The following is a 12,869-nucleotide window of genomic DNA, read 5'->3' on the forward strand; positions in this document are numbered from 1 at the left end:
ATTGTATGGACTCCTTGGAATGTTTAAAGGAAGAAATAGTGAAAGAATTGGGAGGCTAGTGTTTGGGCTAAAGAGGGAGAAGAGAATTATTTTATGATCAAGTTTGTTGATGTTTGAAAAAGGGGAGATATGACCTCTATTTATAGAGAAAAAAGAAGTGTCGAAAAATAAAGATAAGATCCGAATTAAATCGGAATAAAACTCGATAGACAGCAGTTTTTGCGATTTTTGCTTTTATCATATCTTTTGATCCAAAAATCGGAATAATATGAATAAGATATTGTTGGAAAGCTCTTGAAGTCTAATTTATAACCCAATTAGAATCAGATTAAAATATATTTATGAATAAAAGATATAGCCGAAATAGTGAGACGGTGTCAGTTTTGGATAGAGTTTGACATTTTATTCATATCTTTTTCGTTATAGCTCGGAATTGATATTATAATATATCATTGGAAATATAATTTCAAGGGATATCCAACCATATAAAATTTGGATAAAAACTATGAGGCACGAAAATAATATCTGTCTATCTTTGAACGTCTTTCAATTCGAATAGAAATAGGATTTTCAAAAAGAAAGTTTTATTCAATTTCAAACTCTTTAATCTTATCTTTTCAAAAAGGATAATTAAGATATTTTAGAAACTTATAGAAGATTCTTATTAATCCTAATTGGTTTAGGAATGGGATTAAATAATTTGGACCCTCTACATGATCATTCGGCCGTTGGTAAGGTGGGTTTAAGTTCGGTTTGGGCTCAGTTTAAAATTTTGGCCATAACTTATTCGTTAGAATTCGGATTTGGGATTATAATATATCGTTGAAAAACTCTTTTAAAGAACCATGCAACTATTAAATCAATGGACCCAGATTATGGTCCAAAATAAACTGGATTAAACGTTTTTATAAATAGGACACGAAATGAATGATTTTAAAGGACATGAAATGAATTATTGTGGGTTAAAGGCACGAAAAGTGGAAAATAAGTTATGGTTTGGGGAAATTGGCTAGGAATTGGGTTGATTTATGAAATGGAAATATGGATTTAAGCACTCCAAAGATTACATACTCAACCCGACCAATAATGGCGGTGAAAGGTTGTTCATCATCAGGTTTGGTTTTGGGGAGACATTTTTAGGTGTCTACAACACCCCTAGTATGAATTCATTAACTTACAAGTTACAACAAGGAAACGTTACATACAAAGTATTTTTATTATTATTATTCTTTTTTTGTTGAATTAATACAATAATAAGTACTCTGTATATGGGTTTCGGATTTTGGGGCCCTAGGTGGGCGCCTCGGCTGCCCCGGGCCAGATACGGCCTTGCTTAAGGAGATCAATACTATATATCCAAATTATCTGCAAGAGCCAAATAACAAAAGCCCCCAGCCCCCCTTAGCTTCACACCTGATTATGTGTTTTTTGTTTTTTTTTTTGTGTTTAGAGAGCCACAAGGGCGGGGAATAAGAATCAATCCCAAGATCTCCTGAAATTGGGAGGAGAGCTCTAACCACTTGAGCTATCCCTCACTCTCACCCCTGATTATGCATGGTGTTTCTAATTAGGTGCAAACAAATAAGATTCGAAACGAGGATAATAAGATTCGAAATGAGTATAACATTACTCTTCGTTCTTCTAAAGAAATAGTGGATAGACCAATGAAGGATGTAACAAAATCAACATGTTATACAAATTGCTTATAAATTCTCGGTGTTGTAACTAGTATGATCAATGGAACTAAACCAGGATGCTTATCATTTACACTTTAGACGATCTATTCGAGTACTCTTGAACCAATGCCCCAAAGAGTGATTTCCTCTCGAGGAGACGAGATGGTGCATCAAATTCCTTTGCCAATCCTGTCCAGTAAAAACAGGTTAGAATTCCTTTTTATGCCAAACACAGATGTGCTTAAAAACCAATCTTAGTCACAGAAACATACTTCTTATAAGGTAGTTAAAATTGGAATCAAGTAAAACAATCTTTGAAGAAAAAAATAGATAGCCAAATCATTAATATGATCAATACTCATTAGTCAATCGATTTCTAGAAGAAAATGTTAGCATTATGTCACACTATGTATATAGTAATGAATTAGAGCGAATTCCATAAAAGTGATAGAACGATTGACAAAGAAATGAAGAGAGTTACCTGCATCGATGACTAATACTCTGTCACAATCCATTACAGTGGGTATTCTGTGAGCAATGGTAATTACAGAACATTTTCTGAAGTCCTCTCTAATGATCTTTTGAATTGTAGCATCTGTTTGGGAATCAACGGAAGCTGTAGCTTCATCCATGAACAAAATACGGCTTTTCTTGAGCATGACTCTCCCTAAGCACATCAGCTGTCTTTGACCAACACTCCAATTTTCTCCTTCTTCCGTTACTACAAACAAATAAAGAGTAACTCAGGTTCGTCCAATCATCCTATGCACATTTTTCTCTAACTGGCAGGTATACGCAATAGAGTATTTCTCAGGAAAAGATAGAGATAGAAAAACCTGGAGCATCAAGCTTTTCTGGCTTTGCTGCAACAATATCCTTAAGTTGGCAACGTTCCAGGCTCTAAAAACACAAATGGTCTGTTAGTTTGATTAAAAACATAACGAAATATTAGTAGGCCAGCTACTTTTGTTAATACTACTACAACACAATCACTAAATAGTTCAATTCATAAACTTTGATCAGAACAATTTTAGTTTCTATAATCTGGCTCATGTCATGTGACTAAGTTTTACACTGGTTGTCATTGGCCTATTGTAACCCTCCTCCTTTATCCAGGCTTGGGACTGGCAGCAGGAAACCCACTAGCAGAGTTTTGTTAATCTGGCTCTCTAGTAAAAATACCACTTCTAGACATATTTACTTCTCGGATGCATATCTCACTTCTCGTACTTGTGATGACATGATTTTGTAGAAGTTTACACATATTTTTTCACCCCATCATCTAGTTTAAGTTGTGGCACATTAGTATATGTAACTACAAATTTTAAACATGGTGAAGATTATATTAAATGCTTGGAGTATACTTATATTCTATATCATTTTGATGTGATTACTACTTAGCAAAGGAATATTAGAGAGGATAAATATATATACCTTCCATATCTCTTCCTCGGAATAAAGCCCAAGTGGATCCACATTGATTCTCACCGTTCCTTGAAATAGTACCGGCTCTTGTGGAATGATCCCAAAGCGAGACCTTAGATCATGCAGGCCAATCTTGCAGATATCGATGCCATCAATTATTATATTCCCTCCATAAGGTTCAACTAGCCTGAAGAATACTTGTATAAGGGTGGACTTTCCACTCCCTGTGCGACCAACAACCCCAATTTTCTCGCCTCCTCTAATGCCAAGTGTGATACCTTTTAGCACTAATGGGGTGTTTGACCGATACCTTACCTGTTCATAATTGCAGTACATTCATTCATGTGGTAAAATCAACATAAAAGAACATGAAAATACAAGAGCCTAAAATGTAAATACCACATATAAACTCCTTTATTCCTAGTAATTTCAACCTTTTGCTCTGGTGTGGATTACTAAGTTAAGGCTGGCTATGCGATTAGCACACTTTGTCCCATAAACAAAAAAAATACGACTCAGATAACACAAATCTATACATTGAAATCGAAAGAGGAACTTCTTCTGGACATTCCAAAATACTAATGAGAAATTTGACTTGGGAAGGATTGAGATCAAATATTAAGGGTGACATGTCGTAAGAAGTTAGAGCTTACTTGTAAGTCCTTTAGTTCAATGTTGCCATGAGTTGGCCAGTTTGGTAAAGGCTTGCATTCTTTGATCTCCCATGCTGCTTCAGATGGGACTTTGATGAACTGCTTCATCCTCTCAACCGAGACCATTTTATTCTCAACAAAGCATGTCATATATATCGTCCAAAACAGAACAACATTGAGGGTAAGCCCATACGAAAGAGAAAGACCTACGAACTCTGCAGCATAGTAAAGTTTACAATGTAAGTTTTATAAGACAAAAATTCACACTTAGAGTTCAATCTTCACTAAATAAGTTTAAGATCGATTTTGAGTTACTTTTACTAAGAACACTTGATGGTATATTCTTAATTATGGCTTCTATTACCTGGTTTGATAATACTGCTGGGCAAAAGAATCATGAACAAAGTGGAAAGACATAGGATTACACATCCAATGAACTCTAAGCGGAAACCTAGCCACTCATTTGCTCCAGTAGTGTGGAAATCCATCTTAAGGCTTGTGTTAACCTTGTCAATATTATGCTTACAGAACAAGGCTTGCCTCCTGAAGCATCGGATTGTCATTACACCTGAAACTGTTTCTGAGAAATGATGGATGACAGGGGATTTTGTGATTGAACCTAATCGAGTCAGTTCACGTGAGTTGGCTAGGTAGTAACCCTGCATATATACATTCCCATAGATCTTGAATAAATATGATGTTTATCAAAGGGAAAAAAAAAAACTTCATAGCAAGACATACCCGGTACCAAAGATTCAACCATATTGAGGGAACTAGGAGGATAACTGTTGGCCAGGCATATACGCATGTGACCACTAAGATGCTCACCAAATTGAAATACATAACAATTGTCATGCCCAAAAATAAGGGAATTGTAAGATCAAGGTTGGTTTGATCAGTTGATGCCTGAAAAGAGTAAGATAATTATTACCACTACATCAGAAACGGCAAGCTATAGGAAATCACTAATCATATAGTATGTAATTATATAGATTGATGATGAGATATAGGATGAGCTTACCCGATTTAGAATTCTTCCAGAAGGAGTAGTATCAAAAAACGACATTGGAGCATGTAGGATGCTGCCAAGAATCTGGTCGAAGAAGCCCTGAGCAGTTTTAAGTCCCAAAAATGTTATTACAAAGGCTCTAGCAGTCACTAAGAGACATGATATAATCCCAACAATGAAATAGACGGTAATGAACAAGCGAGGAGTAAAAGTATGATCTTCTGAAGTCTCATAAGCTAGCCAGTAATCACTACCGAACAATGATACAATCCAGAAGAGAGATACTAGTACCACTGCAGCCACTCCCCACCATCCGAAAGCTTCTGTAGAGTACTGCTTGTACACGTCTATGCTAACCTGCCCAACTTCTCGTTCCTCTTCTTCAATGAGCTTGGAAGTTCCTTTTTGAGGATTTGTTTTACTTAGAGATTTCTTCTCAGACTTGACTCTTTCTAGTGACTTGTTTTCGCTGATTAGAGATTTTGGTGCTTCTTCTTGCTTGTCCTCAGATGTATGTGAGCTTGTCTCTACAAGATCCATGGAGGTTTGATAGGAAGCCACAAGAGCACCAAAATCCAAGCCTGCTTCAAGAAGCTCATTGTATTTTCCAGATTGTACAATTGTTCCATCTCGCATCACCTAGATATTGCATTGCATACATCTTATAAATACAACACAACAATTCTTATGAACTTATTTGAAAGCAATACAATTGTACATAAAGCTTACAAATATATGATCCGCATTGTGCAAGAAGTCAACTTGATGAGTTACTAGCAGAACAGTTTTGTCTTTGAGAGCTCCCCTAACGCACTCCTGCAAGCATTAGTAAATTCAATTAGCTTTGTTTGAATGTGTTTTACTTGCATTTGATATAACATACATTCATATAATTATTTGACAGACCTTGAAAATATCTGAACCAGTATGTGCATCTACAGCACTAAAAATATCATCCAGAAGATATACATCATCATCCTGATAGATTGCTCTGGCAAGTTGGATCCTTTGCTTCTGGCCACCGCTCAGATTGATACCACGCTCTCCAATCTCAGTCTTGTCACCGAATTCCATAATTTCCAAATCTTTTTCCAAGCTACATACTCTAATAACTTCCATATATTTCTCTTTGTTCATTGGTAGACCAAATAGAATGTTTTCTCGAATTGTTGCATTCTGTATCCATGATGTTTGGGCTACGTATGCAGTGGTACCACACAATTTAACCTGCAAAATGAAAAAAGGAAAGAAAATCATACTTTAACACATGGAATCATGTAACCTTTTAAAATGATTCATTATCGTCTAAGAGACCAAAAGGATGTTATTATAACTTGATTATATCCTCAAGGCCAACATTGCTTGATGCTTATTTTGAATTGAACAGGGATAACTATGTAAGTCAGACACTGCAGGGAGGGAAATGACACAGTGACAGATGAATATTAAGATACGACAATTAAGGTACGCTTGTATTAATGCTGAAACTGCTTGATGCTCTGTTATCAAAAGAATCGCTTGCATACAGTAAGACAACCGATAGCTACAAGAAGCTGCATATGAGCAAATCACTAGCTTATAACACAGGCGAATTAACTTAAAAAAATATCTTGTTAAGAATGCTACTGACTCTTTCTTAGTCTCTTAGAGGGTACAGTTGCTTGACACTTATGCACAATTAAGAAATAAGATAACCACAGATAAAGGAAATTCCAGTAGAGTATAAAAGCATATCAATGACAGCATTATATTGGACATACCTTTCCAGAGATTTTGTGCATTTCACCCAAAATTGCAGCTAATACAGAAGATTTTCCAGACCCTACAGTGCCAACAATGGCGGCCAATTCACCTTTCTTGACCTGAAGATTCAACCCTTTCAAGGTTTTTTCAGTTGCTTCATCATCCCAAGAGAAACTCCCTTGATTCACCTCCACAGCAATGTCACCTTGACACCCTTCGTCTCTCTCCACTGACCCTTCATTTAATTCTAAGCTCATCAAGTAACCATCCAATCTTCCAAGTGAAATCATTGCCTGAGAAATCTGTATCAAAGACTGAGGGAAGTTCCTCACTGGCTCCTGCACAATCTTCATTATCGTAGTTACTGTAAATACAGTGCCAGCATTGAGATTCTCACCCATCCAAACTGCAACTGCGAATGCAAGAACAGAAAGTGCAGTAGGGGTGCTCCAAAGCACACTCATATTTCCAGAAATAGTATATGAAAACTTGGACAACCATCCAAATTCAAGCTCCCGGTAGGATTGAATTCTTTTCTGAAAATAGTCTTCCCATGCTTGAAACTTTATGACCCTCATATTGTTTATCATTTCATTTGTTGCTTTAAGCCTAGAGTCTCGGTTTTTCATGACTTGGTACTGAAAGACATTGCACTTCTTTGTACGTACCATGACGTATGCTAGAATCACAATGACCCCGATTAATGTTGCTATTGCTGAAACACCCATGTTAAAGTATAGCAAACCCAAGGCAGCAAAAAGTTGCAGGGGCATAAGCCAAATGGAATGCAACTGATTCATCAGATCACCTAGCTGTTGAGCATCAACCGCCATGTAATTCACTATTTGACCAACCCCGTGAGCCTGCCTCGAAGAGCAAGATAGCTTCAACCCCTTTTTATATAATGCAGTTATAAGGGTGGACCTTATAAGTAACCCAACTCTCTGAGTATGGAAATTGAAGTGATGGGAACTCAAGACTTCGACTGTTTTAGCAACTAAAAGGGTTATCACAAGGTAATATCCTTCATAAGGAGAGCTTTCGATTCCAGAAGTAAAATCGACAAAGCTTTGAATAAGTACAGGACCAATATACATCACACAAAGCTTTATAAGTGCAAGAAAACCAGTGTACAAAACACTCTTCCAAAAGCACTTGAGCAAAGTAATTGCTACTGGGTGCTTTGTATGCTCACTCGGGTTAGGCCATTGTGATTCAAAGAGCTCCGACATCCTCTCAGCTAGATGATCAGGAGGAAGTGAAGGAACATCTTCAACCTTTAAAGGGTTCTTATACCCTTTATCCATCAAAGGGTTCATCCAAAGCCAAGTAGTCTTAGAAAACAAATTTGCCTTCCAATAATCACTTGCATTAGTATCATCCTTAATCGGCTCATGTAATTCTTCTCTTCCATTCAAACCATTTTCGGCCTCTTTGATAACTATAATCCCAGAAGATGTTCGAGAGGCGGCTATCAGCAGATAAAAGGAAAATGGAAGGCTTATCAAAGAAAACACATCATCCATTTTTATATATGAATCCAACTCCTCAGAAACTGACACTATTCGAGTCAAACCCGAAATACTAAACACTAACACAAGCACAAACTGAGCAACCCAATAAATCCTAAGCAAAATAGGATGAAAAGTAGCATGAAATATCTGTTCATGAACAACAAGAACAAAAATTGCTACTTGTGTTAAGGCTTGAAGTACCCTAAACAGAATTTCAGTCTGTTTCCATGATACTTGCCTAGTAATTCCTTTATTATCACTCCCCACAAATGTCAATACGCTCAAAACAACATATAAAACAGCAAGCGAAGCAGATGAAATCAAGGAAATTCTGAACCATAAATTAATCTTGACATTAAATCTATTTTGGTTATTGTTTTCTAAGAGGGGTTTATTGATTGAAGAACTAGAAGTAACATTATTATTACTACTATTATCCCTAAAAATAAACTTTGAAATGAGTCTATAAATAACAAACAAGATCAAGATCAATAAAAAAAAGAAATAGATGGATGAAAAAACAAGTCTTTGAGGACATGGAGAGAAGAAAATGAATCTAAACCATTGAAAAACTTGCATGAAAGTATCTGAAGGTTGAATTATGTTGTTGTTTGAAGCTGAACATTGAAGAGTTGTGAGCCAAGAATCTGAAGACATGATTACTGGGTTGTATACAAGAGTAAGGAAATCACTCCAAAATTTTCTCATCATATTTTCCAAGTTTTCCCCACAAAATCAGAAGCTAAAAGCAGGGAAATTAAAAGAATTAGAACTTTATAAGGTTATTTATGTATACTGTATGTCAATATTATACTGAGCATATCATAAATTTTTGATGTTGTGTGAACTGAACAATAGCAAGAAAGAAAGGAAGGCAAAAGAGGAGGGAAAAGTGATGAAAAGATTGAAAACATGCTTACATTGTTAGATTTGTTACTCAGTAATTTGTTAATGGGAATAAAATAATAAAATCATATTTTAATGATTAATGAATGACCCTCGAGGTTCACGGGGTTGGTGTTGGTGCTGATTTCTCGTCAATGTTTGGACGTGTGCACAGTACACACTACCCCTTGCTTAGTTTAATACTCCCCTTGGTCCCCTCGCTTTTAGTTCAATAGAGGGGTATAAAGTACTTCCTCCGTTCTTTTATTATTGCACCACTTGTCTTTTTAAAAAGTTTCACAAATATTACATCATTTCCTTTTTAGGAAAAAAATTATTTGTGTTCACACTACAAATACCCAACATACCCTTACTTTTTACACTTACTTTTTAGTTTATCTATATGTCACATGGGCAATTTTGTATTTTTACCTTTCTTTCTCTTACTTTTTTCCACTACCAAAATATTTGCACCCAACCCTTATGGTGCAATAATAAAAAAAACGGAGGAAGTATAAATTTAAAGCGTTTTTTTTTAGTAAAGGGGATTTCTTATTTACTACCTTTGTTAATTTTTATGTGCAAATTTGGAATATTTTATACTACCTCCGCATTACATAATCTGCAACAAAGTGGCCTTGCACAACTCCCAAGACAAAATTTGAGAAAAGCAAATTAACTAAATTAAGGATAAAAGATTAAATATTAATGAGAGAGAAAGTGGGGACCAAAATTTAATCCCCGCATATGCTGCTGCTGCCAGGTTTTTTAGACAAAAAGGAGGGAAACTTTTCGTGAAAACTTAAAACTTAACTGCCAAATTTTAAATTTTTAACTTCCTCCAACATTCAAATTTGGCTCCATGTTTTTTGTCAACTCCTAAGTTATAAATACACCATTTACTACACCAGTATTCATATTCAAAAAATTACAGACCACCATTAAATACAACATTTACTCCATCCCCAATCATGTTCAAAAAAATACAGGTCACCATTAAATTTCTAAATTAATAAAGTCAACACTTCAAGCTTCCAAAAAATCAAGCCTTCAAGCATCATCATCTACATCATCATCTACCAAAAAAAATCCAGCTTCAGCAGGGGTTAGTGGTGGGCAGCCTACTCTCTCATGGCAACATCTCCAACCAAAAAAAAAAAAAAGGCAGAAGTGTTTGATGATGATTATTTCAACATGGAGCAAATTTTATTGGAAGAACTCCTCCAACCAAATATGGAAGCAAATCAGTATGGTGAGCAACAAAGTGACAGAAGACAACTATCAATAGGTGAGAAAAGAGGTATTGTTGATGAAAATTTAACTCAACTTAGGGAGGATGATATACTAGAAAGGGGGATGCAAACAAAAATCGGTAATAAGTTTCGGGTGCATAGATCAACAGTTAGCAGAATATTTAATGATGTAATGACTCAAAAACAGAATGGGGGGTTGATTGATGTCAGGAATAAGAAAATTGGCAGAGTTGGTCTCAAATGCAAAGAGTATATTGAGGAATTTCTTCTCTCAGTCCCACTTAAATTGAGGACAACTGAAACAGACTGAAGAAAAAGGGGCTGCTAAGGACTCATACAAGCACCAACCATCCAAAGTTAACTGATAATCATAAGGTAGAAAGACTGAGATGGGTGTTGTCACACCTCACCCCTGCCATAGAGACAGCAGACCCAATGTACACAGACATGAACAACGCCATTCACATTGATGAGAAATGGTTTTATTTGAACCCAGAGACAAGAAGGTTTTATCTTCTGCCCAATGAAGAAAACCCTTATAGGTGTGAATAGTCAAGGAGATTTAAGGTCAAGGCAATGTTCATGATTATTATAGCAAAGCCACAGCACAACATAAATGGTGAGATGGTCCATGATGGCAAGTATGGTATATTTGACTTTGTTTATGAGCAAAGGGTAAATAAATCAAGTAAGAATAAAGCAGCAGATACAATGGAGATGGAAGAAATGCAGTCATTCACAAAGGATGACATCAGAGACATGTTGATTAATAAGGTCATTCCATGCATAATAGAGAATTGACCAACACATTTGTCTAAGGACATTCTCATTCAGTGGGATAATGCAAGACCACACAAAATTCCAACTGATCCAGAATTTGTGGCAGCTTTTACACAAAATGGTTTCAACATCAAGATGGTGTACCAGCCACCACAATCTCCAGACCTAAACGTACTTGATTTATGGCTTTTCACAGTAATGCAATCAATTCAGTACAGGTCATTCCCCAAAAATGTGGAGGAGTTAGTAAAAGTGGTTGAGGAGGCATACAATACATTTGATCCACTATCAAACAAGTTCACTTGGATCACATTACAGTCATGTATGACTTAAATACTGACTAGGATGGAAGGCAACAACTTTACTCCACCACACATGAAGAAGAGAAGGTTGGAGGAGCTAGGTATTCTACCTGAGAGGCTCACAGTTAACCCTGACCTGGTCGCTCAGGCAGTGAACTACCTTAATGACAGGTTCAGGCAAGTCAATCAAGTTCAAGGACAAGAAGATGTGGAAATGGAAGTAGATGCTGATTGAAAAGAAGGCACCAGAAAGGGACTCACAGCAAGCACTTAGTTTATGCCTTTAGTAGGTATCATGTGCTGATTTCTATTATTTTTTCTTTTTTTAATTTTCCTTGAAGGGGTCAGTTTGTTTTTGGGCAGTCATTTGGACCTAGATACAGATCTAGATTGCCACACATAACCATTACGAGATATATGGGACTGTATATGTATGGTTATGTGTATGTTTTGTGGGACTCTAAATGATGTATGGTTAGTATGAAACCTTTTGTGAATGTAATGGAACAATCATGTTTATTTTGGTAAACTATTTTACAACAAAAAATCACACACAACTTATTCCTTTAGGTTCTCAAAGTAAGTGGTACGATTTTTTTTTATTTTTTTTTTATTTTTTTTGCTAATTCCATCAGAAGGTTATTTTTCATCAAGACTACAAACCCATGTTTGTTACCTCAACACTATATGGCTATGAAAGAAATAACCAAATTGTGGAGCAAATCAAACATGTCTTTGATTATCAAAAGAGTCTCTTCATCATATAGAATTTAGTGTGGTTGTTGATCTCTCACAAATGATCATTGAGATCTAAAAGGGACTCTTGTAAGGGGCAAGACAAAATGATCTGTCCAAATAAGGCATTTACATAAAAAAGGGACTCTTTTAAGGGGCTCACCAACACCCAAATTGATCTATCAAAATCGGTCATTGAGATCAAAGTTGGAGCTTAAAGTAGGATATCCTACACAACACAAATTTAACTATCATCATTCACCAATCAGCAACCCCATTTAGTCATAGAAAGTCATAATCAGTTCATGCATCAATTACCATCAAAATCACTTCATTCGTCAATTATAACATTAGAAATTATCATCAAGAATTTATCATAAATTATGCCACAACACAAACTCATAACAAGAAGGATAAATTACCAAAAATTATCCCACATCAAACACTAATAACAACAACCACAAATCATCATAAATTAGCCAACATCAGGGACTCAGAACAACAACATGCAACATAACAACAACAACCAATTTTATCATCATAAATTGATCATAAATTATGCCGCAACAGGGACTCATAACGAGAAGGATAAATTACCAAAAATTATCCCACATCAAACACTAATAACAACAACCACAAATCATCATAAATCAGCCAACATCAGGGACTCTGAACAAGAAGGATAAATCACCAAAAATTATCCCACATCAAACACTAATAACAACAACCACAAATCATCATAAATCAGCCAACGTCAACTTGCTCAGAACAACAACATGCAACATAAATACAAAAACCAATTTTGTCGTCATAAATTATCCAAAATTATGCCATAATAGCTCATAAATAACCAGAAATTAAACTGAAATTAAGGTAGAGAATGTTACGCTGGAC

The 12,869-nt window shown here is 35.8% G+C and overlaps 1 protein-coding gene across 1 annotated transcript; it reads right to left on the reverse strand.

The window, feature by feature from the left end:
- Window positions 1–1,602: 1,602 nt before the first annotated feature.
- Window positions 1,603–8,973, reverse strand: LOC110694020 (ABC transporter C family member 14-like). Its single transcript, XM_021871180.1, has 11 exons — window positions 6,524–8,973; window positions 5,670–5,990; window positions 5,493–5,579; window positions 4,776–5,402; window positions 4,496–4,660; window positions 4,119–4,413; window positions 3,755–3,969; window positions 3,111–3,416; window positions 2,513–2,576; window positions 2,158–2,397; window positions 1,603–1,865 (listed from the first exon to the last, which is right to left on the reverse strand). The coding sequence occupies exons 1-11, from the start codon at window positions 8,729–8,731 to the stop codon at window positions 1,765–1,767; spliced, it is 4,629 nt and encodes a 1,542-aa protein (XP_021726872.1). The 5' UTR covers window positions 8,732–8,973; the 3' UTR covers window positions 1,603–1,764.
- Between the last annotated feature and the right edge of the window lie 3,896 nt (window positions 8,974–12,869).

Source organism: Chenopodium quinoa, unplaced genomic scaffold, assembly GCF_001683475.1.
Source record: "Chenopodium quinoa cultivar QQ74 unplaced genomic scaffold, ASM168347v1, whole genome shotgun sequence".
Lineage (NCBI taxonomy): Eukaryota > Viridiplantae > Streptophyta > Magnoliopsida > Caryophyllales > Amaranthaceae > Chenopodium > Chenopodium quinoa.

What these genes read in the sequence shown, in the direction of transcription:
- LOC110694020 (XM_021871180.1), bottom strand. Translation starts at nt 8,731, where the DNA reads ATGATGAGAAAATTTTGGAGTGATTTCCTTACTCTTGTATACAACCCA. An exon ending in GGTTGAATCTTTGGTACCGG is followed by an intron (nt 4,414 to 4,495) that starts GTATGTCTTGCT and finishes GTATATATGCAG; the next exon opens with GGTTACTACCTAGCCAACTC. An exon ending in TTGAACTAAAGGACTTACAA is followed by an intron (nt 3,417 to 3,754) that starts GTAAGCTCTAAC and finishes AATTATGAACAG; the next exon opens with GTAAGGTATCGGTCAAACAC.